This window comes from Embiotoca jacksoni, unplaced genomic scaffold (genome assembly GCF_022577435.1).
Source record: "Embiotoca jacksoni isolate LCO1_2020_lvr unplaced genomic scaffold, fEmbJac1.0.p SCAF_10, whole genome shotgun sequence".
Taxonomy (NCBI): Eukaryota; Metazoa; Chordata; class Actinopteri; family Embiotocidae; genus Embiotoca; species Embiotoca jacksoni.
The window spans coordinates 14,085,026-14,108,461 of record NW_027185230.1 but is presented as its reverse complement, the minus strand read 5'-3'; the positions used below and the strand labels follow the sequence as shown (position 1 = coordinate 14,108,461).

Genomic DNA, 23,436 nt, shown 5'->3' with positions numbered 1-23,436 from the left:
ACATACACAATACCAGTTAGTGCATCAATTCATTGTTGGCTTTGGTCTTTTATGACATTTTTTTAAATGGTAAAAAAAAATTCCATATAACCAGACTTATCCGTAACAAATATATGTAAATGTTTCAAAGGAGGAGGTTCAGAGTATTTCCAAGGTTTTATGCCTGGAAGCTGAACTGATGTTCGAGGCTTAATGTGGAATAATCTCCCCTCGAAGTAAAACAAACCCAACAAAAACAAGCATAACTAAACACCTAATTTTAATCCTAATAGTGTAATTATGTAAAATATATAACCAAATATGAGCAAATGATGGTAAAATCATGAAAACCTGATTCGTTTCAAAGGAACTATGTTGCAGTAACGATAAGTTAATTGCCTGTTCATTAACCTATAATTAACCAAGAAGCCTGCTTTTCCAGCTCATGTTACAGAAACACGAGCGATATCCCATTAAGCTGATTATAGTGCTTTGTAATCCTGACTGATAAGACAGCACATTCGGAGCCAGTCACAGTTTCTTTTTTTTCTTTTTTTAAATGTCCGTTAATGACTGTCTGCATACCAACCATCAGGAATCCATTAGGTCCACGTGGTCGCTTCGTCTTTCAGACAAACGGGACTTACTGAGTTTGGAGCGCATGCACAATCCATGCCATGCAGCCAGAGCAGCAAACCGTCCGCGAGCCTCGGTACGCTCTTTCTCGACTCGTTCTTGCACAGAAGCGAACGTTCGCACACGCATGCATGTAAAAAATTTAAAAAAAAAAATACAGCGCCGACACTCCGACTTGACAAATTCATCACGTTTTAGCTCATGGTGCGACCATTCAGGAGCGGTGATTGATTTGACGGGCAAATTAATTACAAGACAATGAAGAACTTGTTCGATAATTCACGTCTGTGAGTGTCGGCGCTGTGGCTCCCAACTGTTTTTCCTCCTCGGAGTGGCCGGGTAGTCCCATGCTTGTCTTATGTAACCCCACCACTCCCCCACCCCCCTCCCCTTCGGCCCACACAAGCGTGTGGATCCAGCCCGACATCGCCAGAGAAACATTACCTTTTCATCATCACAGCCGCAAGTCAACAGCGACTGAGTACCCAGAAGCCCCTGGGGTGGTGACTGAGTGCCTGACCCGTTTGACTCGGAGCTACTCCGCCGGATCTAAGTGGTAGTTTAGTGGGGAGACGCCGTGAAGGCGAGTGCGGCCGAATGGCGACGGCGGAGAGCGAGTGATGCTGGCGTTTTCTCCATTTGTGGAGGATGGATGACCTGCTGAGGCGAGAACTCGTTGGGATCAGCAACTAAAACAAACGAGAACGGGGGAAGTTTGAAGTGATGCATTCGATCCGGGGCTGTTTTTGTTTCCACGCAGCTATATCTGCGGATATGCTGATGCTCCTTGAGTCGCGGGAGCGTCCGGGCACGCAGTCACTCTGAAGAGATGCTCTCTTAATGTAGCAGAGGTACGGCGGAGTGGACAATGTAGTCAGGAAATACCGGCACGTTGTTTTCTGTTTAGGCGACATTACGCGAGAGGGTGTGCTGTAACGCCTGCGCCGAGGGCCGTAAGCATCCCCGAAGTGCCGATAATGACGTTAAAGGACACCCTCCTGTGTGATATTGCGATTATACAACAAGTTACCAACATAAGTAAAATATGTAATCGAAATGTATTCATATTGTGGGGCAATTCGCTCTCAAAATATACAACTTTTTCGTAGTGCGATCTCCGTTTCCATGGCGACACGCGGGGGTTATGACTAAGAACTGGAAAAAAAAAACCAATCAGTCGCGTCAGTAGACCCTTATGTAATGTATGCGATGTTTACTACTCCAGGAAGTAGGCCGACCCTTAGCAACGAGCCTAGCAACAGAGAGGGTTTCTTAGTCTGTTTTATTGCTTTTTAGAGATCGTTTCTCAAACTGAATAAATACAGCACATAGAAACACTGAACTGCTCAGCTAGCTCAATCTTGTTGTAAGTAAGATATCCGCTGAAAAAAAATATATCGATGGACTCGTGTATTTTTAAGATTTCAAGACTATCCGTGCTGTTACGGTTACGGAAATTCAATTCTAATTATATATTCCCATTGAGAAGGTGGAGTGATGTTTCTAATGATGAGCAGGGTGCGATGTCATGCTGATTTGACGACGTTTCAAATGTACAGTTGACCAATTAGATCTCTGCGTCGTAGCTACTTGTTGTATAACTGTTAAGCTCCATTAGTTGCCGAATATATCTATTCACCACATTGAATTCTCATCTGTGCGCCGCACAAACCTCTCCTCCATTTCCATGTAAGAGCATCACACCTACTGTTTGTTGTTGGACTGACGTGAGTGGAGGTCGTGCTGAGTCATGCGCCTCGATAATGGAACAATCCAACAAGCAAAGGTGCCAGTGTCTATACATACTTCATACAGCAGAACCACAACCATGCAGAGCCACAGGAACCCAGAGTCCCGGTCTCAGCCAGGACTCTGGGACCGCAGGCGGGGCCACTTACCAGGGAACCTCTCTTGTAGTGACTATACCATGTGCCTGGCGAGTCTTTGGGCCATTTTGCCATTTTGCTCTGTAAAATATAAGAGGCATTCAGGGAAGGGAACTTGGGAAATTAGGGAGTCTGGCTTACCAGTTTACCACGTTTGAATTCACTGAACCAGGAGCCGGGATTCTCCTTTACCCAGGATGTGAGCCTAGCCTGGGGGCATGGATCGAGAAAGAGGCAGAGGAAGGAGGAGGGAAAAAGAGCAGTGTTAAAGAAAGGAAACCGACGTGACAGAAAATCCCACATCCCCTCTCAGCTTTGGTCGTGCCTTCTTGTTTCTCCTCGGAAGGAGTCCTGCCAAAACCTGAAACAGCATTCGGTGAGATCAACCGCACCAACTGGACCGGGTCCGTTTTTTTTTGTAAGCCATTATGCCATTTTGTACAGTACAAACCATATCTGGCGGCTAATTGCTGCTGAAAAATTCATGAGTACACAGTGATTAATTAAGAAATGATCGGCTGCAAGGAGCTCTCGTACCGCGGCCTCCTCTATCCCCGCTGTGTCGGTGTCGGTGCTCTAACTTCGTTATGCCATTAAAAGCTGTGAATTTGGCCAACAGGGCACGGCTCTAATGGTCTCCGCCATGACAATGATAAATTTCTCTATAATTAGAGAACCGGGTTTGATGTGAAGCTGTCGTCAATTGCTTAATGCGCTAATGAATGATGGGCCGGAGATCGCTCATCGCTGTGAGATGGCATACATTAGACCCATGCTGCCTTGAAGGTGACCTTCGCTCGTTTTCACCGGAGTGGATCGAGAGGAGGAGGAAGTACGTCCTTGCCGTGACTTTGTCTATGTTTTAGACTCCAAGGTTGCATGTCAGGCTTTGTTGCTTCTGCAAAGCACGCGGACCGTATCGAGTGTGTGCTCGTGTAATAAACGTGCCAATCCGAAGCACACGTGGGAGCGTTTTTTTAAGTTTTTTTTTTACATTTTTAGTCTAGACTGACAGCGGAGGCTTTTTCCGTTTCACCCCTGACATAAATGAGAACAGCCCATCACCCCACATGCTATAAAAAGTCTGCTTCATTATTCTGAGCTTAAGCAAACTCCGGCTCCTCTGAGGCCTGGTGAGTGGGATCATTAAAATGGCTGTAGCGCCGTGCTGTTGCACAACCCTCCACTTGTCAGAGACAGTGTTCCCGATGTGCTCCTCTCTCCTCCCCGCTCGCACGTAATGAACGGAAAATCTTTTCCGTGTGCCCGCCACCTGTCAAAAGGCTTTTTGTCGGCAATGAAGTCGTTAACGACGTTTTATCTCAAAATGGCACTGAAACAAAACAAAAAAGACTACAGATGAGTGTGTGTTTGAGTTGTCTCCCCGCAGTTACCAAATATCAGAAAATGACTTGGGATTTTGTGATACAACTCGGGGGCCCCTTGTGGGGAATGCGGAGAGTCCTGGTGAATCATCTTCCACATCTTCTTGGTAGCAGCACAGCAGGTAATCTCGTTGAGGCTAATTATATGGATACATGAGTAGGTTCAATAGAGTTACTGTTGCAAACAGTGTTGTCTGGAGATGTTCGGGTTATTTATGCAATATGCACAAGCGGTTAGTATTCCCGCTTACCTAATTTGCTTACCTAATTTCACTGCCAATCAAATCACAGACAGTACATGTATATCGTTTTTAGTCCCACCCTTCCCTTCCGACTATACCCTCCACCCTGAATGTGTGTGTCGTGCGAATGAGGGCGAGTGCTCGTGTACACGCGGACACACTTACCCCTTCGGACTTCTTATCTGGGAAGATGCAGCTCTCTCCGCCTGCTGTGAAGTTGCAGTAAACCTTGAAGGAGTCCCGGGAGCAGCCCTGGTTTGGATCAATCCAGTACTCACCTGCAAAAAGGACGCAGAGAGGGAGAGAGGAAAAAAAAAAAAAAAACACAAAACGGAGAGCGATTACAGAGCAGCACATGCAGTTTGATGCCAATAATGTTCTCTTTTAGGTCAAGGCAGTGTCTGACAGCGCGCGGCGTGTGCTCGGGATGCACTGCGAGTCTGTGTATCGTATTTGTAGGGAACAGTCACCAGACTCCCTTTAAAAAAACAGACCGTTTAATATTGTGTTGCTTAAGGCAAACATGAGAGATGTCTTGTGAAACATTATTTACAACGCATTCTTGGTTGTTACCATCTTGTAGTAGATTCAGCACAGTTATTATTTTTTTTTTTTTTAAATGATTATGGGAATTTTACCTTTGTTTTAACAGCTGACAGTCTAGAAAACCAAGGCAGTGTAAGGGAATCAAACCGAGGATGTTGTGGTTGTGTGGTTATGACCTTAGTCAGAAGACCACCTGACAGTTTGATATGGCTTCACAAACATTTATCTATTCAGAAAATTACAGTTGTTATTGCTGTTTGATGACATCATTGTCCAGAAAAGGATGATACATTCAGAAATCTAGATACTTTAACTAAATAACAAGTCCAAACATCAGCAGCTGCAGGTATCATGCAGTGATGACCGGTCAGCTGCACGTATATCCAAAATACAGCACGTAATGATGATTGATTTTAGGGCTGCAACTAATGATAATTTCAATAAACCTGTTGATTATTTGAAAAACAAGATGGAACAGCACACACACAGCCAGGTGTACTATACAGTAGCCTTGTCTTTGTTTAAACTGGCTGGCTAGCTGCTGCGTGATAAATGCCTCCTTTTAGACTAAATGGGATACAAACCATCGGGGAAGTCGGGGTGGCAGAGCTGCAGGTCCTTGCAGGTGCGAGCGGGGTTGGCCTGCGTGCCCAGCGGGTGCTTCATCTGCTCGATCTCCAGCTTGAGGGAGTTGAGCGAGCCGAAGATTTCCTCCATGCCGTCGTCGTAGTCCTTGTAGTTGGCATCCACGGACGCGTCGTCCATCATCTGGCTGGCGTCGATGTTCCTGCGCGTTCTGCCCTTCATGGAAGCCTGCATGGGGAGCGGGTGGATGACATCACCAGGAGGGCCCTGTTATGGAGGAGACGAGAGGAGATAAATGTCAGTTAGAGATGGGGATTGTGAAGACGTCCACAAAGCTAACGATAACGTAAAAGGATGACTTACAGGAGGTCCCGGAGGTCCAGGTGTACCAGATTCTCCCTTTGGTCCAGTTTGACCCTGAGCAGGACAAATTAAACGAATGCTTAAACTCGACAGACAAGATTAGATTATATTAGATTTAGACTTTTTTAATCCAACAGTGGGGAAATTCGGTCCGTTTGTTGATGTCAAGATTGATGCTTGTTTCTAGTGAAATCCAGCCTTCAGTTAATCACTTACCGATGACCCCTTAGCTCCTTTGGGACCTGGAGGACCCTACAGACACAAAGATGATCAAGTAATCAATACCGGCTCAGACGTAACAAGCTCCTGAGTTTGCTGTAACACGACACGTATGATGAGCGAAGTCTTACGGGTAATCCGGGAGGGCCGATGGGACCGAGTGGACCTGAGGGACCGGCGATACCCTGCAGGAAAAAAAAAAAAAAAAACGAGAGTGTGAATCCGTAACAGGAGAAGCTTTGTTTATTCCTGAAGCTACAGTATTGGCGAGCATGAGGGATGTTAACACCGGTGGCTACACTAAATTAAAAAGACCACAAATATAGAAAAGGCTGTCGATAACTTTGACTGGGCGAAAACTAGTGCCTGCCGCTCTTCTGCGGTTAAGCTTGTGTGGGCCTTTCCCCATGACTCCATTGTTGTTTTGTTTACTTACGTTGTCTCCTTTGGGACCGGATGTTCCCGAAGGACCGGGCAGACCTCTGTCACCCTTTTCTCCCTGTTCACCTGGGGGTCCGATAAGACCGATAAGACCTGGATGGCCCTGAGGACGGAGAACAACATATATAATCAATACTGCAGTCTACACCATGACAAACATTATCCCTGTAAGATATCTAATAAGCACACCCTCCACTCATTACGGTAATGATTTCATGGCCGGTGGCAAACAAAACATCTCATCAATCACTTAATAGGTTCATTAGTTTTAGTATTAAGCAAATCAAACACTCTCACCTTTTCTCCTTTGACACCAGAGTCTCCTTTCAAACCAGGTAAACCAGGAGGTCCCTGTGAGAGAAGAGTCGCATTAGAAAGGAGTCAGACCACACATTCTGTAAGATATTTCACATCTCACATCTACTTACCATAGGTCCGGGAGGTCCGTCTGGGCCTGTAGCACCAGGTAGGCCTTGCTCTCCCTGCAAAGAAATACCAGTTATACAATGTTTTTAACCACAGCTGACAGGAAAACACGCATTTCTATAAACAGCGTGCGTCCTTTATGTTCAGCAGTAACAATCCTACACAACATCAGCATGTGACTGTGATGAAATGAAGTGTGGGTGAGAAACACGCTATGTACCACTGCGCCAGGGATTCCCCTGAGTCCTTCCGAACCGGGCTTGCCAGGTGATCCTTGAGGGCCAACTGGGCCCGTCTTTCCTTGGGGACCTTCTAAGCCGGACTCTCCCTTTCAGACGGAAACAGGATTCACACAAACCATTTGATTCTTGCTCACTTGTAGGATATTTTCATATCGTTGCTGTATAAAAGTGAACATAAAATTACCTTGGCTCCCTTCTCTCCTTGTCTTCCCTCAGGTCCGGCTGGTCCATGGGGGCCCTATTTAAAAAAAAAAAAAAATTGAGATTAATATTGTGGAGGACAAAGACAGAACATTTTAGCATTTTGACACTGATAACCTTTTGCAAGGACTAGAAAAAAGAGCTCAGGACAGTACTTACTCTCTTCCCTGGTGGTCCAGAGGGACCAGACTCTCCAGTAGGTCCAGGTGAGCCCTAGTTTGAAAATAAAACAATTTCAATCACAATTTACACTTTATCAGTGATGACACGCAGCACTGTGGAAAAGTAACACAAATACTCACAGCCTGACCGGCTTCTCCGTCGTCTCCCTTGTCACCAGTTGGACCGTCTAACCCCTGCAGTAAAATTAAAACAGAACCTCAGTCATGTTGCTTGGCTTAAAAAACAACAGAGTTTGTAAGATGAGCACTCGTGTCATACGTACAGCTGGACCAGGCTCTCCAGGGGGACCAGGGTCACCGGGGAAACCGCTTGGACCCTAAAAATGACATAAGACATTTACTTTTAAATCACTACAATCATCCTTTGTGCACCGATTTCTGCTATAAAATTGAAGCTAACAGTGGGAGAGAACTTACTGGGCTTCCTTTGGGACCATCATCTCCAGGGGGACCTTTAGGGCCGGGAGGTCCGGCAGCACCAGCCGGACCAGACTCTCCCTTTTCTCCTCGTTCTCCTCTAGGACCCTAGAAAAATATGCAGCATGGTAGCAATTGTACTGTACACAGATTATCATAAAAAACAAGGACAATAGCACAAAAGCGCCAAAGAAAAATAAACAGGGGATTTCTTTTCTTCCTGAATATTGCAGATAAACTCATTTGAAGTCAAGCTTTTGACCAACAAAGATTAATTATTGCTGGAACTCTGCCAAGTCCTTTCATTAAAAAGCAACAACAAAAGCATAAAAAGTGAAGCCGATAACTCACCGGTGGGCCAAGTTCTCCCTGAAGTCCCGGCTCGCCTGATTCACCAGAATCTCCCTGATAGAGGAAGGTTGGGAAGAGGTATTAGTAGTGCGACAGAGAGAAACACACACACATTATCAGTTAAGGTGATTTGTTGATCCAACGTGCTCCTGAAATTCCCATCATTTACCGCAGCCCTCACTGTCCCCGCTGCCCTTGTCACCCAAATGGGAACAGAAAGAGATGACACAAGAGATTTCAATCCATCAAGTGCCGGCAGATTGGGTGTCTGGAGCAAAGGAGGGCGCTGACCTCACTGTTCTCCCCGGACCCTGCCTATATATCTTGTCCTCTCGCCTCTTGCCTTATTGGATAGTTGCCCCTGTTGACTCGCCTTAGACGCCGGGCGCCATCGTTATTCACTGTCATATAAGCCCACCGACCTGCCTGCTGGGGGTTTAACTGCAGATGCGATCTGCCACACCTGTTTGCCAGAAAATATGTCACACTCGGTAGGCGATCGATAGCACCGGTCTGCCGAGCCAACGACAAGCCGCACGGTGACGTGTTATGATAAGCATATCCAGATTCCTTCGTGCATGAACAACAGCTTTGCATTGTGAGCGTCAACCAATACTCTAAATTAGTGTCTGGCTGCCGTCCAACATCTCTCTTGTTGCCGTCAAGAAATCCACTGTAAGCAGTTGGTGTGCTTGTTTAAAAGCACAGCTGATCCTCCTGCATTAGCGGCACACACTGGTTTTTAATGCAACGTAGCGCGGCACAGGCCTTTGACTCCGTCCTTATGACAGCCTGCTCGTGTCCACCGTAAAATCTGCTGAGAGCGGGAAAACCGAGAGCATGAAAGACAGCTGCTCATCACAGATATATGAGGGATGTGTTTACAGAAAAAAAAAAAAAAAAAAAAGGGGGGTGGTGCCCCCGCTGCTTGCCAGCTTCCTGGGCCGGCTAACAAAATGCCAGATCAGCTGAAGTGCGATTAGCCCAAAGAGCACTGTGTTTGTTTGCTCAGAAGGAGGACAGGCTACCCTCGGGGAGATTATAAAGGAGCAAAAGGTGATTCTATTGACTGAACCAGATGAAACAAATCGCACTATCACTGCGGACAGAAAGCGTGGAGAAAAGTGCTCAGCGTTGCATTCCAGCAGCAACAAATAAGAGCTGGATTCGATTTTTATGAGAGCTGCCTTTTAATAATGCATCCATCATTTTGAAATTGCAGTGTGATGCCTTTTGACTGTTTATTCATCGTCTCCACCCCAGCAGTACTGTTGGGGATGGCAGCCTGTCCATTAGATTTGGTGTGCATCTGTCACTCTGCGGTAGAAAAAAAAAAAAAAGTGATCACGCCCCATTTCAAATGGCATCATATAAATAGGCGCGTGAAATATTAATGACTGCAAAGCCGTGTTAAGGGGTATCATTCACAGTCTTTACCAAAGAACACTCAAAACAAACTGCTACCAAACTGAACCCTGCCTCTTCCAAATGTGTTGCTAGTTTGGCTTCTCCACCCGTTTCCCTCTCCAGGCACCAAAACACAAATACTCAGCACCACAAATATGATTATATAGTGGTCAAAATACAGTATCCACACCAGACGGGGATTTTTCAGTTGAAATAATGTTCCTAGCCGACTGTTATCGGACCCAAATTCACTGCATGGCCACGGTCTGTTGAGGATTGTTTCCATTCGTTGCATCCTAATGAACCCAGAACTCAAGGTTGATTCTGAGACTCTTGAAGCTGCCATTAACCAATTGGTATTGACCACCATTTATCGTATGTTGTGTGCTAAAACTCGAGGCTCGTCGGTAAATGACCTTTGCGGACTTAAGGGTAGAATAGCAATGCATCGTTTTTGCTCCGGCTTAAAGTCATTAATATCGTCTACAACTATTTGTATCGCTTCATCTCGCTCGTCTATCGCCGCCATTGTTGGAACGACATTTTGAAACAAGCGCTAAACTTCAACGTCGTCGCACTGAGCCTCCCCCACTGGTCTCTGATTGGTCCACCATCCATAGTGGTGAAACCCAACCTTCATGTGAACAAGGTTTCCAGACTATCATCACAGAAAAGACTGAAGCTGTGTGCACTAGGTAGCCGGAGCCAGGCTATAATGTCTCAAGAGCACTAAATTGTTTTGGTAGACGGTGATATCTGCCATCAAACTGCTACGTAATGCTGCGCCCAACTCTGTGGAAGCAGACCAAACATATGTGATTCGATCTTAAAAGACAAGAGAGGCTTACCTTCTCTCCAACAGCACCAGGGTTTCCAATGCCACCAGGAGGTCCCTGAGGGCCATCGGCTCCTGGGGGTCCTGAGGGGCCTCTGGGACCAGGGGGGCCAGGTGGACCCTACGGGGATAAGAAGAGCCAGTTAGATTTAGAAATGCGTTTCACTCCTTTTACATTTAATACACTGAATAATAACGCAGTCATAATGTGTGTATAAATGAAGCTACTTACCATTTGACCAACATCTCCAGTTTCACCTTTCTCACCAGGTGGACCAGGCAAGCCCTAAAGACATTATGTGAGACAATGTATCAATTAATCAATCAATGTGTATAAAGTGCAAAATCACTTTGAAACATGGTCCCGATACTCTTTACAATTCCAAACAGAATACATCGACCGAAAAATACGTCAAGGGAATATATTAATTCAGGTCAAACAACCACAATACAGCTTCAAAGCTAACATACTGAAATAAAAACATCAGTCACACTTTCTATTTTTTATTCTAGTCCGCACCTGCAGCCCGACTGGTCCTGGAGGACCGGGGAATCCTCTTGATCCATCATCTCCCTTCTGGCCAAACATACCCTGCTGACCTCTGGGACCGGGCTCACCATCTGCACCCTGCACAATGCAACACATAATCAAGTGATGTGAGAGTCACAGAGAGTCCGGGGCTCACATACTTTAAAGAAATCGAATGAGCTGAACACGCAACCCAAAATAGACACTTACAGCAGGACCCGGTGCTCCGACAGGTCCTTGAGGGCCCGTAGGACCAGGTGGACCCTGAAAAAGAAAACATCAAAACGATTTTATTGCTCTGTGTTTTAAAAACATCACAAGAAAATTGGATCATGAATGAAGCAAAATAACTTTTCCATAATTCTGTAACCAGACAGGCAACTTACATGTTCTCCTTTGTCGCCCTTACTTCCTTTCTGGCCTGGCTCTCCAAACTCTCCCTGTGAAATGACATCACGGGCGTTAAAACCCAAACAGGTAGTAATGCAATGAATAATGTTAAGATATCATCAAACACTCCCCATCGAAGCACAGATAGGTGAATCCCTCCTTTTGAAAAGACACTTTTCAGATCTGCCTCTAGATATTTAATTTACGTCTCTCCTTCTCTGACAAATACTCTTCACATGTGAAGGGTCGGGGGGGACTTATCATGATGGCAGCCAAAACAGAATGAATAATTACTCCCATCGGAACTTGTTTGTACGCGAATATACAGAAAGAAAAACCTTGCACCGCGTCTTTCAAAGCCCCCGTGTATGGAGAAATTAATTTAAATAACCACCACAGCTAACGGCGTTTTTGAGACAAATGCTCTTTGTGAGGCGGCATTAGTATCTTAAATAAAGGCCTTGGAGTCGTCGGTTCCCCGCGGACGGGACTTGTAATGAGAAAGTGTCTGAATGTGTGTAAACACTAGCTGTCATAATCCTCTTTTTTTTTTTATATCTGCATGGCAAATACCCCTCTGCATTGTCCGTGTCCGTCCGGACCGCAGGGACCGTCGTAAGGCCAGTTAAGAACTGAGGCATTCTTCAAAAGGATAAGAGATTATCCTCTGAGTATCTCTGCTGCTGATCTTCCTGCAAATGTTTTTCGAGGGGATGAGGAGTCGCACTTGCTTCTGAATACTAAAAGGTCACTTTCACACATTCTATCACTGCCACAGAAATCCTTCCCCTTCTCCGCTGTCTGTTTGTGCAGAGAGGCTACAAAGCAGCAATACGGCTGGTTCGCCTTTTTAAAGATCTGTAAATCGATGCAAGATCGGTCAGACAAATTCCCCTCGCAGCGTTTAAGGTCGCAGAGAGAGAGAGAGAGAGAGAGAGAGAGAGAGGATAGAGTGAGGATATCTGGCCGAGATCTCAACTGTAAAATTGTGTGTCCAGTGTGAGGTCATACATCTGCATGTACGTGCGTGTGTGTGTGTGTGTGTGTGTGTGTGTGTGTGTGTGTGTGTGTGTGTGTGTGTGTGTGTGTGTGTGTGTGTGTGTGTGAGTGAGTGAGAGTGAGAAATAGCTCAAAATTTGAATCACTTCAGCGCAGCTTGAATTTCATTACACTTTTTTTTCACTTGGACGGAACAAGAGGCCATGAAAAGCAACTCACCTTGTCCCCGTCCTCTCCAGGGGGTCCAGGAGGTCCTCCGGGTCCTGGCAGACCCACAGGTCCCTGGATACCATCTCTTCCAGCTGGGCCTTGAGGTCCTTTCTCTCCCTGAGATATATTTTTTTGTTTTTTGTTTTATTTCATTGAATCACACCATATTGTCAGCAAAGAAAAAAATTTGCAGTGTTGTATGTGACAGTAATTCCTTTAATGTAATGTTCTTACCGGTCCGCCTTTCTCTCCAGCAGGGCCTGGAGGTCCCTGAGGACCAGAGCGTCCAGGGAGACCTGTGGGTCCGGCTGGGCCAGCAGGGCCGCGCTCACCAGGAGAACCCTAGACCGGCACCGCACAATAATATTAGTTATTAAAATCACAAAGCAAAAATACAGTTTTTAATTCTGAAAATTAAAGGGTAATTTCAGGCACATCTACAATATCAAATAGGTCAGACCTCTCTTATGTAAGTAGCAAACTGTGCATATCATTATATTATGTAATGGAATAACTTTACTATGAAGACAATTCCCACAGATAAATGCAGAATATAGAGCGTGAGAATGACAAACTGAGGATGCGGATGCAGTAAATTGTACTCACAGCAGGGCCAGGTGGGCCGTGAGGACCCTCATTCCCTTTCAGGCCATGAGCCCCCTGCAGAACAAAATAAAGCGAAGGCTTCAGAAAACAAATATATTTGTTGGGGAAGCACACATCCTGCCGAACACTGGACTCCCTATCTTCAAACAGGCTCAGTGTGAGATAGGAAAAACTCCCTTACTCTCCAAGTGGAGGCTGAGAGCAGATGCGAAGGACAGTTGTTTACCAAAAAAACGCTGCAAACATCCTTTACATAACAAAGGAGCTGGTGTTTCACATCATTTCTAAATCTTAAAGTAAAGAGAAAAGCTGTTTCTACAACTGATTTCTTGCCAGCAAGTTTGCGGTGAGAAAATGGTGTAAATTGCATAACTGCAAGGACATGACTTTGTCAAGTTAGAATAAGAAATTAAAAATTAAAAAAATAAACAGCCCAGAGCATGCTGTTCCTCTTGTGAAGCCCACTCAGGGATCTGATATAATCTCTGATTCTTGAGGTTCACCACATTCTTACAGCAATTTAATAGCGCAGAACTATTATGCAACAACCAATCTGTGAGAGATATTGAATTTGTCAGATGGTATTATACTGAGCAGAAGGCGATACTAACCACGGGGCCAGGTAGACCTCTCTCTCCAGGGAAACCTCTTGGCCCAGGAGGGCCGTCTTTACCTGCTGGACCAGCAGGGCCGGGGTCACCCTTACAGAAGAAAACACAATGTTAGCAGTGCTATAAAAGAAAAGGGAAACAAATGTGAGCAGTATATGTATTAAGCTCACAGAATGATAAAATATTAAACAGAGCTTCACCTTGGCTCCTTCTTTCCCTGCAGCTCCGGGTAGACCCTGCTCACCAGGTGGGCCTGGGGGTCCAGGGTGGCCCCGATCTCCCATTGGTCCAGTTTCACCTGTTGGTCCCTATAATTGAGGTGGGAAAAAAAGGCAAAACTAAAACCATGAACACTAAAACCAAATTGCAGAGGAGGTGTGAAGAAGAGAAACCACAGTAAGCGGAGAGCAGAGAGGACATTGTGAGCAAAATCAGCAATTTAAATACAAGAAAGATGTTACAATTTCTCCATCTATTACAAAACATGGCCAGGAGAAGCTGAACATTTGCTGAGTGGGAGGCCTACTAGTCATTAAAGCCACACGCCGCTGCGTTATCATGAATGTTCTCAGCTGGCATTAGCAGAGTGGCTGGGAGGGAAAGTCTGTTAAACGTTTATGCATTATGGATGAGGAGCCCGTCGCTAATACGGCCCAGGATAAACAACACTTGAGTCATGGCGGTTGATATATAGGTAAGAGGATAAGTCAAGACAAAGGAAATGCCGAGGTGTTCCTAATAACCGCTTACAGATTTCTGTCATCTGCATGTAAATTTTTGGACGGCACTTGGACAAGAGTGTATCTCTTTAAATAAACATTACAAAGAGACATTAATTAATTTTCAGCACTTAATGGAGATTTGGCTCTGCACAAAGGGATACAATCAATATAAGTTTGTGCAGCCAAAACAACAATGTATTAGAGAAAAAAAAAACATCATTGCAAGGGCAAACACAGCAAAAAGATTAGTGACTCACCTGAGGTCCAACCACACCCGGAGGACCGGGAGGGCCCGTCTTGCCTTGGAATCCCTGTGTAGTACCAGAAAAGAAACAGATTGTCACATAAGTGACTCACTGGAATACAGATGAAGAGCTGGGTAACCAAAGCAGTTTACTCACAGTCTCTCCTCTCTGTCCGGGATGTCCAGGCAGTCCGTCTTTCCCTGCTGGTCCCTAAAAAAATTCACACAAATCCATAAAGCTACAGTAAATGCACTGACTGACGAAGGAAAAAAAAAAAAAGGCATGATGGGTTTTGCATATCGAGAGTCTGGACTCACAGGAGGGCCCTTTGGTCCTGGGAAACCTGTTGGTCCCTGAGGTCCTGGCAGACCCTGAAAGAAACAACACATTCCTGGTCAATATTCAAATACACCTCATGTAATGTCATGACGACAAAATGACGCTTGATGGCCGTGTGATGGTACGTACCCTCTCACCGGGAGGCCCTGGTGGGCCGTCGTTTCCTGAGTTACCCTGAAGAGACAAAATAAAGAGTAAACTGTGAACTTGTAGTGTAATTCAATAAAGCTAGCCTGATATTACCAGGGCTAAATTCGCTGCGTGAATAGATGGGTTCTAAGCTAAAGCGGTTTTGGAGCAGGAAGTGACCATATTTGGACGAGCTGTGTTGGGGGGGTGGGGGGGGAACTCGAGAGAAACTCGATGATACTACGTCCCCGTCCACCGATAGCCATAACCTGACTGCACTACAGGCCTGTCAATCAAAAGGCAAGCCCCCCAAAACACTGCTTTTTGAAGCTTATTTTCTAATTAATCACAAAATTATTTGCAGATGGCCCCATCATTAAATTAATAAGTACTGACTTTATCTAACAACACCTAAATAACTTGTGGACTTTGAATTTTATAAGAGAAGTTGAATGCAGGGGGCTTTTTGGAGCCAACCTCTAGTGGCACTCGGTGGTACTGCAGCTTAAGGCACTTCCGCATCAGCCTAATTTTTTCATACCCGGAAGCTACGTACACTTTTATATACAGTCTATGGTTCTAATGTCATGTTTCATTGGGGATTGTATCCAGTTGTTGCATCCTAATGGGCGTAAACCTCGGGTTAACTCGGAAATGATTGGAGCAGCCTTTAACCAATCGGCATTGACTGCCACATGACGTATGTTATGCTCTGGAGCCCACAATAGCGGAGGTTTTGCTTTTGAATTTTTTTAAAATATTCTCTTCCTCGATATTTGTTAGTGTTACTCGAGCTGTTCGTGTCGCTTCAGTTGTTGGAACTGTAGAATCTTGACTTCAGCGTCATCTCACTTAGCTACACCCACTAGTCCCTGATCGGTCCGCCCTCCAGTGTGACTGAGCCTTCACGTACACAGGGTTTCCAGACTAATCCCAGCACAAGACTAAATCTGTGAGCAAAATGTGGGCAGAGCCCTGCCTCAAGAAAGTGGCGGAGAAATATTTTATGCACCTTTGGTCCGGCTTTTCCTGTTGGTCCTCTTGGTCCTCTCTCTCCTCGAGGCCCCTTTTTGAGAAAAAGAAAAAAGTGATTACAAAAAAAATCACATGAAGCTTCCTAGGTAGATATGCATGACCTGGAAACGTTGAGCTTAGTTATCGTCTCCGTTTGGATTGCCCTCGAGCGTGCCCAGGTTGAACCTCCACTTTTGAACTCAGGTGCCAAGCTGGCCATCTGTATGCAACCACGAGTCTGCTGAGTAAGACTAACCGTTGGTCCCCTCTGTCCGCGTGGGCCTGGCTTTCCTGCTGTTCCCTGCGGACATGAAGAACACACACAATGATCAAAGGAATGGCACTCGCATCAATAAGAGGCTGCATCTTCCAGAAGAATTCATGTAATGCCAGCAGACAGGAACATTTGCGAGCAGATTTCAACAAAATTGGGCCATTTAGGAGCCGTTTTATTATTGATTAGCAATTACCTTTCAAAATTACCATCATTTATAATCGCTTACATCTGAGTCATTAATACCTCAGAAAAGGACATTTTAATAAACAGTATTGCACCATATAATAATTTGACAGCAGTATTATAATTACACCAGCTGCATACAATTTTAATGAGGTAAACAATTAGATTTTTTTGTGTGGCTTTTAAGATTCAAATAAGTAGTTGTGAAACTATGTTAATAGCACTCGTATCCCTTTGTGTCTGGGAGCTGGGTCTGATAAACTTCACAAATATTTTGTGAAGATGAAAAGCTTTGTGCGCCCTGCTCCACTCGTGGTGGCGAACCATTACTCTTGCAGGCGAGCTAATGGCCCATCCCTTAAACAAAGAAAATGAAACATTGCTCAAGCGGCACAAAATGATAAACAAAGCTTTTTGGTAGTTTGAAATGAGTTGTGTAAAGGTGGTAATGAAGAAAGAATGCGATTGTTTTTCTGTCCTTGGTCAAAATCTTTTTTTGTTTTAAGAGACATGCAACTTCCGCTAGGTTGATGGATCTGGAGCTGGGACAGGAGCCCGTCTCCGGTATCCAACCCTTGTAGGAATGAGAAGAATAATAAAAGAAGTCTATCTGACATACCCGAGTTCCTTTCTCTCCGTTGGCGCCAGGGAAACCTTGGAAACCCTGAGATCCCTGTGTGCGAGAGAAGAGAGTAATTAATCATTTGTGAGACAAACCTTAAACATTACATCCCTTGTTTATTCCCCGAGATACCCCTAGCTTATTAAATGCAACAGGATTTTGCGTGCACATAAATAAAAGCAGTGTTTTATTGTTATCGTATCAGGAAGTTTGAGGGGCTGACACCAAATAGCATATTCAAATCCACGGCTCTTTGATCAGGGAGCTTCAAGCATGTCCAGTTGTCAGGCTGCGGCTTTGCCTAAAAAATGCTAAAGGATGAGCCATCAAAAGTTCAGCAAAGCAGCCTTCACACGCACATGTGCATTTTTTATTCTCTTTCAAATGCACACAGAAACGCCACAGTGTAGACATTTTGGCCGACTAAACTGTGCCCCTAATCAGTTATTCTTACTGAAATCCGTGAACTAATGACAATGTTGTTAAGCCATCTGTGCGCACGTACCTTTGGTCCTTGTCTTCCTGGGTATCCTGGCAATCCGGGAACTCCGAGTTTACCCTGTAGAAGAGAGAAAATTGGTTGTATTTAACTTCTTTCAAACCCCCAAATGTTGTAACACTCATGACATCGTCCAGGTTATGTTTTTTTTTTTCAAACTTTGAAAAGGGCCTTGCTACAGCTTACTCAATGCATTCACGTTGCTGGACCGTGCAGAAAACGCAAGAGGGCTTTTCATTTGAAACGAGAGCTTTTAATTTGAAAGGGATACAGGAAGGTGTGGTATTCGGTCGAGCAATGGTTTCACTTCATTGTCAGTCACACCTCAGTAAGTGAGTAATTATTCAGTTCTTAATCTGTTTATACATCATGGAAAAAAGCTTGTCTGAGAATCACCAGGTTTTTGTCTTCAAAGTTTTCCTTTGTAGTTTTTTTAGTACATCCAGTCATACATAGCAAAAATAATCTGCTAATTTAGCGTATTTACTTTTTCAAAACGCAAACAAATATTTTCTTCGAAAAATAGAGCCGAAGTTGTATCGCTAAACCAACGGCAAAATACAGTTTACCACCTGTTTAATGTAAAAAAGTTTACATCTCGTCATATAATGAAAGACTTTTAACCTTTAATCGTCCATAAATATTTTTGTGAAAAAACTACATTCCTCGTTGACATTAATATCTGCCTCTGTTTTCTTATTTAGTGATAATTGATAACCAATTAATGGTGATCTCAGTTACGAAGACTTAGAAACTGCAGGCAGAAAAAAAAATGCCAAAAGGCCGTCCATTATGATTTTATCCACACTTGTTTACCACTTAAAGGGCAGCAGTGGCGGAATAATTGTAAAAATGTAAATAAATAATTTAATTAATCATTCTCCAGCTAGTAGGTGCATTTAAAATGAATCAAATTATCACATTTAATGAGCTTGAAGCCGGCTGTATTTTTATTATAAATTTGTCAGATGGTATTATACTGTTGTAATATGATATCTGTAGTTTTTTTTTTACATCGCAGCAGCCAATCTGAAGGCAGTAGGACACTACAATTATTACACACAACCATCCGTCTGTGTTTCCCTTGAAATGAAATCACGTGCAGGATGCTCCACACACCTCAACACACTTTAGATGAATCGGTTACAAGTTATTTCTTTTTTTTTTTTTGGATGTTCACGCAGGATCTGTCGCATTACAGTGGCTCATTAAACTTGTTGTATTATTGCTTTCTTTACAGCTTTCTTTGTAGCATAAGTAGCACGGCATGTTTTGGTCTTAACTATGCAAATGCTGTGTTTTCACCATTCTTGCAATCTGATGCGACATTTAATGATATCAGATGCAAAAAGATAAAAAACTGATTAATCTTCAGTGGCTTCATGAACCTTTTTTTTTTATATTATTTCTATCATCACTGTACAAACTAAACAAAAACCTACACACTTGTGACATGCGTCACTGTGATTGGCTCGGTCCATTTCAGAGCAATGAAAACCAGCAAAGTCGTGTTTTTTTTTTTTAAATTACCACGCCCTCCAGTTTATCTTTGACTGTATTCAGCCCTTTTTGCACTTTGCGCCGCTGCACCTACGTGAACCAAAATTAGCAGCAGCGCTCAGAGACGCCCACACTGTCCAAACTGAGATCTAAAATGATCCAGGACAATTTCTATTCAGTACTAAATTCAACATAAGTACAGTTCCAACTTAAAACGCAAGACAAGCAGACCGCATCAGTCTCCCTTTACGCTATATTCATACATCTGTGAATACAAACAGTTATGATAGAAGTAAGTTTTATTCTAATAGTAACAACATGCACAACCACCACAGCAGTATTTTTAAGAGCCCAGCTCTGTGTTTGAATGTAGAAATGTGTGCCGGCTCTGGTTAAACACAAAAATGACTGAGCTGTTACCTCCTGTCTGATCAGGATGCACAAACCAATTTCCACTTCCAACTCCCATAATGCAAATATATATACAATTCACGTTCAGAAAATGCCCTTCACTAAAAGCAGAAAGCTCTAAGATAATAACAAACACTGTGGTTATAAGTTCCACTATGTGCCCGCTGGCTAATGATTTTCAAGATCAGGCTGTGGGTTTGAGTTTGTTAACAGACCACATCTGCAAACCTTTAGTGACAGATCATTAAGACGCTGCATCCTCCGGAACACAAAGACGGACGTTTTTAACACCGCAAAAAATGGCCCCGTCATTTGTCAGTGAGATTGTCGGCAGGCTGAGGAATTGTAAGCAACAGCTTACCAAGCGTTCAGCTTAACAATAAAGATTGTTATCGGAATCCATTTATGCTCTCAGCTGGTTGAAGAGCAGCTCCGAACAGAACGATCAGGAACACTATTTTCCTCGTTAAACCCCGCTGAGCCATCATCAGAGATCAAATATGACTGAAGAAATGAAATGATAATAATAATTCTGTTCACGCTTGTCTGTGGGATATCGGCATACCTCAGCTGGAGGAGAAAAAAAAAAAAAAAAAAACTGGCGAAAGGAGCTCACCTTCTCACCACTTGGGCCAAGGGGACCAGAATCTCCTGGGAGCCCCGAGCGACCCTTCGGCCCCTCGGGACCATCTTCTCCTCTGGGTCCACTTGCTCCGAGCTCTCCCTGGGAAAAAAACAGGAAGCATGAGTATCACTTTCCTGCATAATTAAACATAAGAGACTGCACCCGCTGCCAGAACTGGGTCTGACAGGGTCGTCTTTCACCACTGATTCTGCTCAGCTCCTTTTCCCTGACCGTCAGCGGGGACACTGGAAATCTCGTTCCATTCATGTGGCTCACTAATTTGATGACGATGTATTTAGCGGGCTTAACAGAGATCAGCCCACATATTATATATCACGAATAGACCCATTTAAAAAAAAAAAAAAAAAATCTTTTATCATTGTCTTCTGATGTACCACATGGATTTGTCCTTGTATTTAAATATTGTAGTTAATCATTGGGAATTAACCAACATGCTGAATGTATTTTCCTTCTTGTTGTTCTTATGTTTCTCCGTGCATTACTACCTCCACCGCCTGTCAATCCACACAATAACATGACATTTACATTACTGGCATCTGCAGTTGAAGTTCTATTATGTGTTGCGGAGTGGCAAACCACCGCGAAGTCACCTATTGGTTTGTGAAGGCTCGAGTCTGGCATTTTGGCCGTCACCATTTGTTTTTGTTTTTTTTGGAACAAGAAGTTACTATATTTGGACCCACTGGGGAAGAGTGAGGGGTGGGTCTGACTGAGAACTGGAGGACACTTGACTGAACCCCAGGCCTGTCGATCAAATCAGGCACGCCCCCAAACATACCTCTCTTTGAGGCCTAATATCTAATTTATTATTATTTCTTTTCAGAAGTGCCACTAGAACACTGATCAGAAGGAGTGAGTTTAGCTAATGACACCATAATAACTTGTAGAAAAAATACACCGACTTTGTATTCCATTAGAGAAGTTGACACTTTTTAAATGGAAGTCTATTGGAGCCAGAGATTTTTTTTTGGAGCCAGCCCATCGTGGCCTTCAGTGGTACTACACTTTAGGGCATTGACTTAGCTGTTCCGAAGCTGAGACTACGTCCATTTGTATGTGTTTTGCAGTTGCTCATGCACGTCCTGCATCAGCTCATCAAAACTTTGCTCCACAGCGCCACCCGTGGTCAAATCCTCTAAAGCAATTAGCAGTCACTTTGTTCTAAATCGGTTTCTTACTTCTTTCTTACGTCATTAAGAACGAAATAATTCATGCTGTGTTAAATCATTCTTTTTTTTTTTCAACATGAATCTTCCTTGTGTTCCTTTACTTATATTCATGGTAGATGATTGTGCAAACAAGTCGGTGTATTCTGCGTCGTTCAGGTCGCCCTTTTAAAACTGTGGTGACCGTAAAGTTGTTTAAAGGATGTTTTCCCTGGCTACCTGCCCCCTTTTTTAAAAGCAGTTAGCAGTCCTATTATTGCCTCTCCCTGAAAGTGTGCTCACCTTCTAGCAGGACACGCGCTAAATGACAGAGTACAAACTCGCCCTGACAACCAGTCATTGCCCCGGAGACCCGCTGTTGTGTGAAAGATATCTAGTTAAAGGTTTGTGCAGGGGGTTTGCAAAGGAAGGAAGCGAGCTCACGCACACACGCACACACACACGCGCGCACACACACACACACACACACACACACGGCCACGCTCACGTATACATAAAACGACATCAAGCAAACTGTACTTGACTCACACTTACAAGCTCATCAAAGAGAGCACTATAAATTGAGCACTCACACACACACACACACACACACGCACTGTTTTCTCAGGCATGCTCAGAATTAGTCATTTAGATTCCAGTCCATGCACGTGTCTCCAGAGCGCAGAGGCCTCCTCAAATCTTTGCTTTCATCTGGATCTGCTGCGTCTCCAGAGGAAAACAAGGCCGGAGCCCCGTGTCTCTCTCTCGGGTTTGAAGGGGTTTAAAGTGCCATTGATTTCTCCTTCCCTTTTCTGCACTCAGCGAGAGACAGCCTGGTCAAGGATTGGTGTTTGAAGAAGCGGCCGGTGCGAGTTATACTTCTCACTGTAGAAAGCGGGTTTTTTTTTTTTGTGTGTTTTGTTTTGTTTCCCCCCCCAACGACTTAACAGTGTAAATCCCCGATGCACTTTGGAGAGAGAAGTTGTTGCCGGCTACACCTATCAAAATCATGCATTTCTCCTGAAATTTGCCGAGGCTAGGAGGACTGACTGGCAAATTGGAAACTCTCTCTCTCTCACACACACACACACACACACACACACACACACACACACAACACACAACACACACACACACACACAACACACACACACACACACACAGAGGGAATTGGAACAACACCTTATGTTTGCTGATTACCCCCAATTCCACAGAAGGCACAGTGGTTTAGGCAGTAGGGCGATATCGTGACAGAAGTGGTTGGTGCGAGCTTAAAACAATCCTAAATGCAGATGTGTTATCGTCGTCCAATCAGTATGATTAATGTGACAGTATGTAAATATATATATATTCATATAAATATAAACAAACAAGCCTCACCCTGTCGCCCTTGATTCCCATATCTCCCTTGAAGCCGGGGAAGCCGTCTTCTCCCTATAGCGAGAGAATAAAAGGTTGAAATAGAGGCTTTAAAAAAAATATACAAAAAAATACAGATGTTGACACCATTTGTGCGGTATTCATACAGAGACAAGCATATACAGATGTGGAGTCTTACCAAGATACCCTGTTGCCATAGAAACTCGTTAGCTTTTTTTGTTTTTCCCTTCCATATCAGCAAAATTCATTTTACAGGATTTAATTGAGATTATCATTACTATGAAACCGCCACCACTATTGTAATCACCTTCATCTACCTGCCAATATTCAGTGTAATCCTTGATATTAATAATATATCTGAAGGCCAAAATCTCTTCCTTTTTCACGCAGTAACGTCGTTTTGACGTTTCCCAGCCGACCATCTGCATCCTTCTTACCTTTTCACCCTTGTGTCCTTTGAGTCCGCGAACACCGTCGGCTCCCTGTGATGCAAGAACAGACAGAAGTTACAGGCCGATAGGGGTGAATGTTGGACAGAGGAAGGGGGAGTTGAAGTGCAGTGAATGACAGGAGGATATTCACCTAAAATCAAATCTAAAATACGGCTGCTCAAGTCACGAACATCTCCCGATAGAG

The 23,436-nt window shown here is 44.1% G+C and overlaps 1 protein-coding gene across 2 annotated transcripts in view; it reads right to left on the bottom strand.

Annotated features, from left to right (window-relative positions):
- col5a1 (procollagen, type V, alpha 1) overlaps window positions 1-23,436 on the bottom strand; it is an 80,692-nt gene that overhangs the window by 4,500 nt on the left and 52,756 nt on the right. The window contains exons 28-64 of one of the 2 annotated variants that reach the window (XM_069168660.1): window positions 23,238-23,282; window positions 22,801-22,854; window positions 20,246-20,353; window positions 17,725-17,778; window positions 17,217-17,270; window positions 16,394-16,438; window positions 16,136-16,189; window positions 15,124-15,168; window positions 14,973-15,026; window positions 14,812-14,865; window positions 14,668-14,721; window positions 13,889-13,996; window positions 13,689-13,778; window positions 13,078-13,131; window positions 12,706-12,813; window positions 12,481-12,588; window positions 11,259-11,312; window positions 11,083-11,136; window positions 10,864-10,971; window positions 10,576-10,629; window positions 10,357-10,464; window positions 8,102-8,155; window positions 7,751-7,858; window positions 7,597-7,650; window positions 7,454-7,507; window positions 7,311-7,364; window positions 7,135-7,188; window positions 6,929-7,036; window positions 6,711-6,764; window positions 6,580-6,633; window positions 6,278-6,385; window positions 5,973-6,026; window positions 5,839-5,874; window positions 5,623-5,676; window positions 5,259-5,526; window positions 4,294-4,406; window positions 2,514-2,582 (exon numbers count right to left, since the gene is read on the bottom strand). In XM_069168660.1, coding sequence (XP_069024761.1) covers window positions 2,514-2,582; window positions 4,294-4,406; window positions 5,259-5,526; window positions 5,623-5,676; window positions 5,839-5,874; window positions 5,973-6,026; window positions 6,278-6,385; window positions 6,580-6,633; window positions 6,711-6,764; window positions 6,929-7,036; window positions 7,135-7,188; window positions 7,311-7,364; window positions 7,454-7,507; window positions 7,597-7,650; window positions 7,751-7,858; window positions 8,102-8,155; window positions 10,357-10,464; window positions 10,576-10,629; window positions 10,864-10,971; window positions 11,083-11,136; window positions 11,259-11,312; window positions 12,481-12,588; window positions 12,706-12,813; window positions 13,078-13,131; window positions 13,689-13,778; window positions 13,889-13,996; window positions 14,668-14,721; window positions 14,812-14,865; window positions 14,973-15,026; window positions 15,124-15,168; window positions 16,136-16,189; window positions 16,394-16,438; window positions 17,217-17,270; window positions 17,725-17,778; window positions 20,246-20,353; window positions 22,801-22,854; window positions 23,238-23,282 — 2,763 coding nt within the window. Of the gene's footprint in view, window positions 1-2,513; window positions 2,583-2,642; window positions 2,712-4,293; window positions 4,407-5,258; window positions 5,527-5,622; window positions 5,677-5,838; window positions 5,875-5,972; window positions 6,027-6,277; window positions 6,386-6,579; window positions 6,634-6,710; window positions 6,765-6,928; window positions 7,037-7,134; window positions 7,189-7,310; window positions 7,365-7,453; window positions 7,508-7,596; window positions 7,651-7,750; window positions 7,859-8,101; window positions 8,156-10,356; window positions 10,465-10,575; window positions 10,630-10,863; window positions 10,972-11,082; window positions 11,137-11,258; window positions 11,313-12,480; window positions 12,589-12,705; window positions 12,814-13,077; window positions 13,132-13,688; window positions 13,779-13,888; window positions 13,997-14,667; window positions 14,722-14,811; window positions 14,866-14,972; window positions 15,027-15,123; window positions 15,169-16,135; window positions 16,190-16,393; window positions 16,439-17,216; window positions 17,271-17,724; window positions 17,779-20,245; window positions 20,354-22,800; window positions 22,855-23,237; window positions 23,283-23,436 lie in introns of both variants that reach the window. The other variant, XM_069168652.1, reaches the window with a different exon arrangement.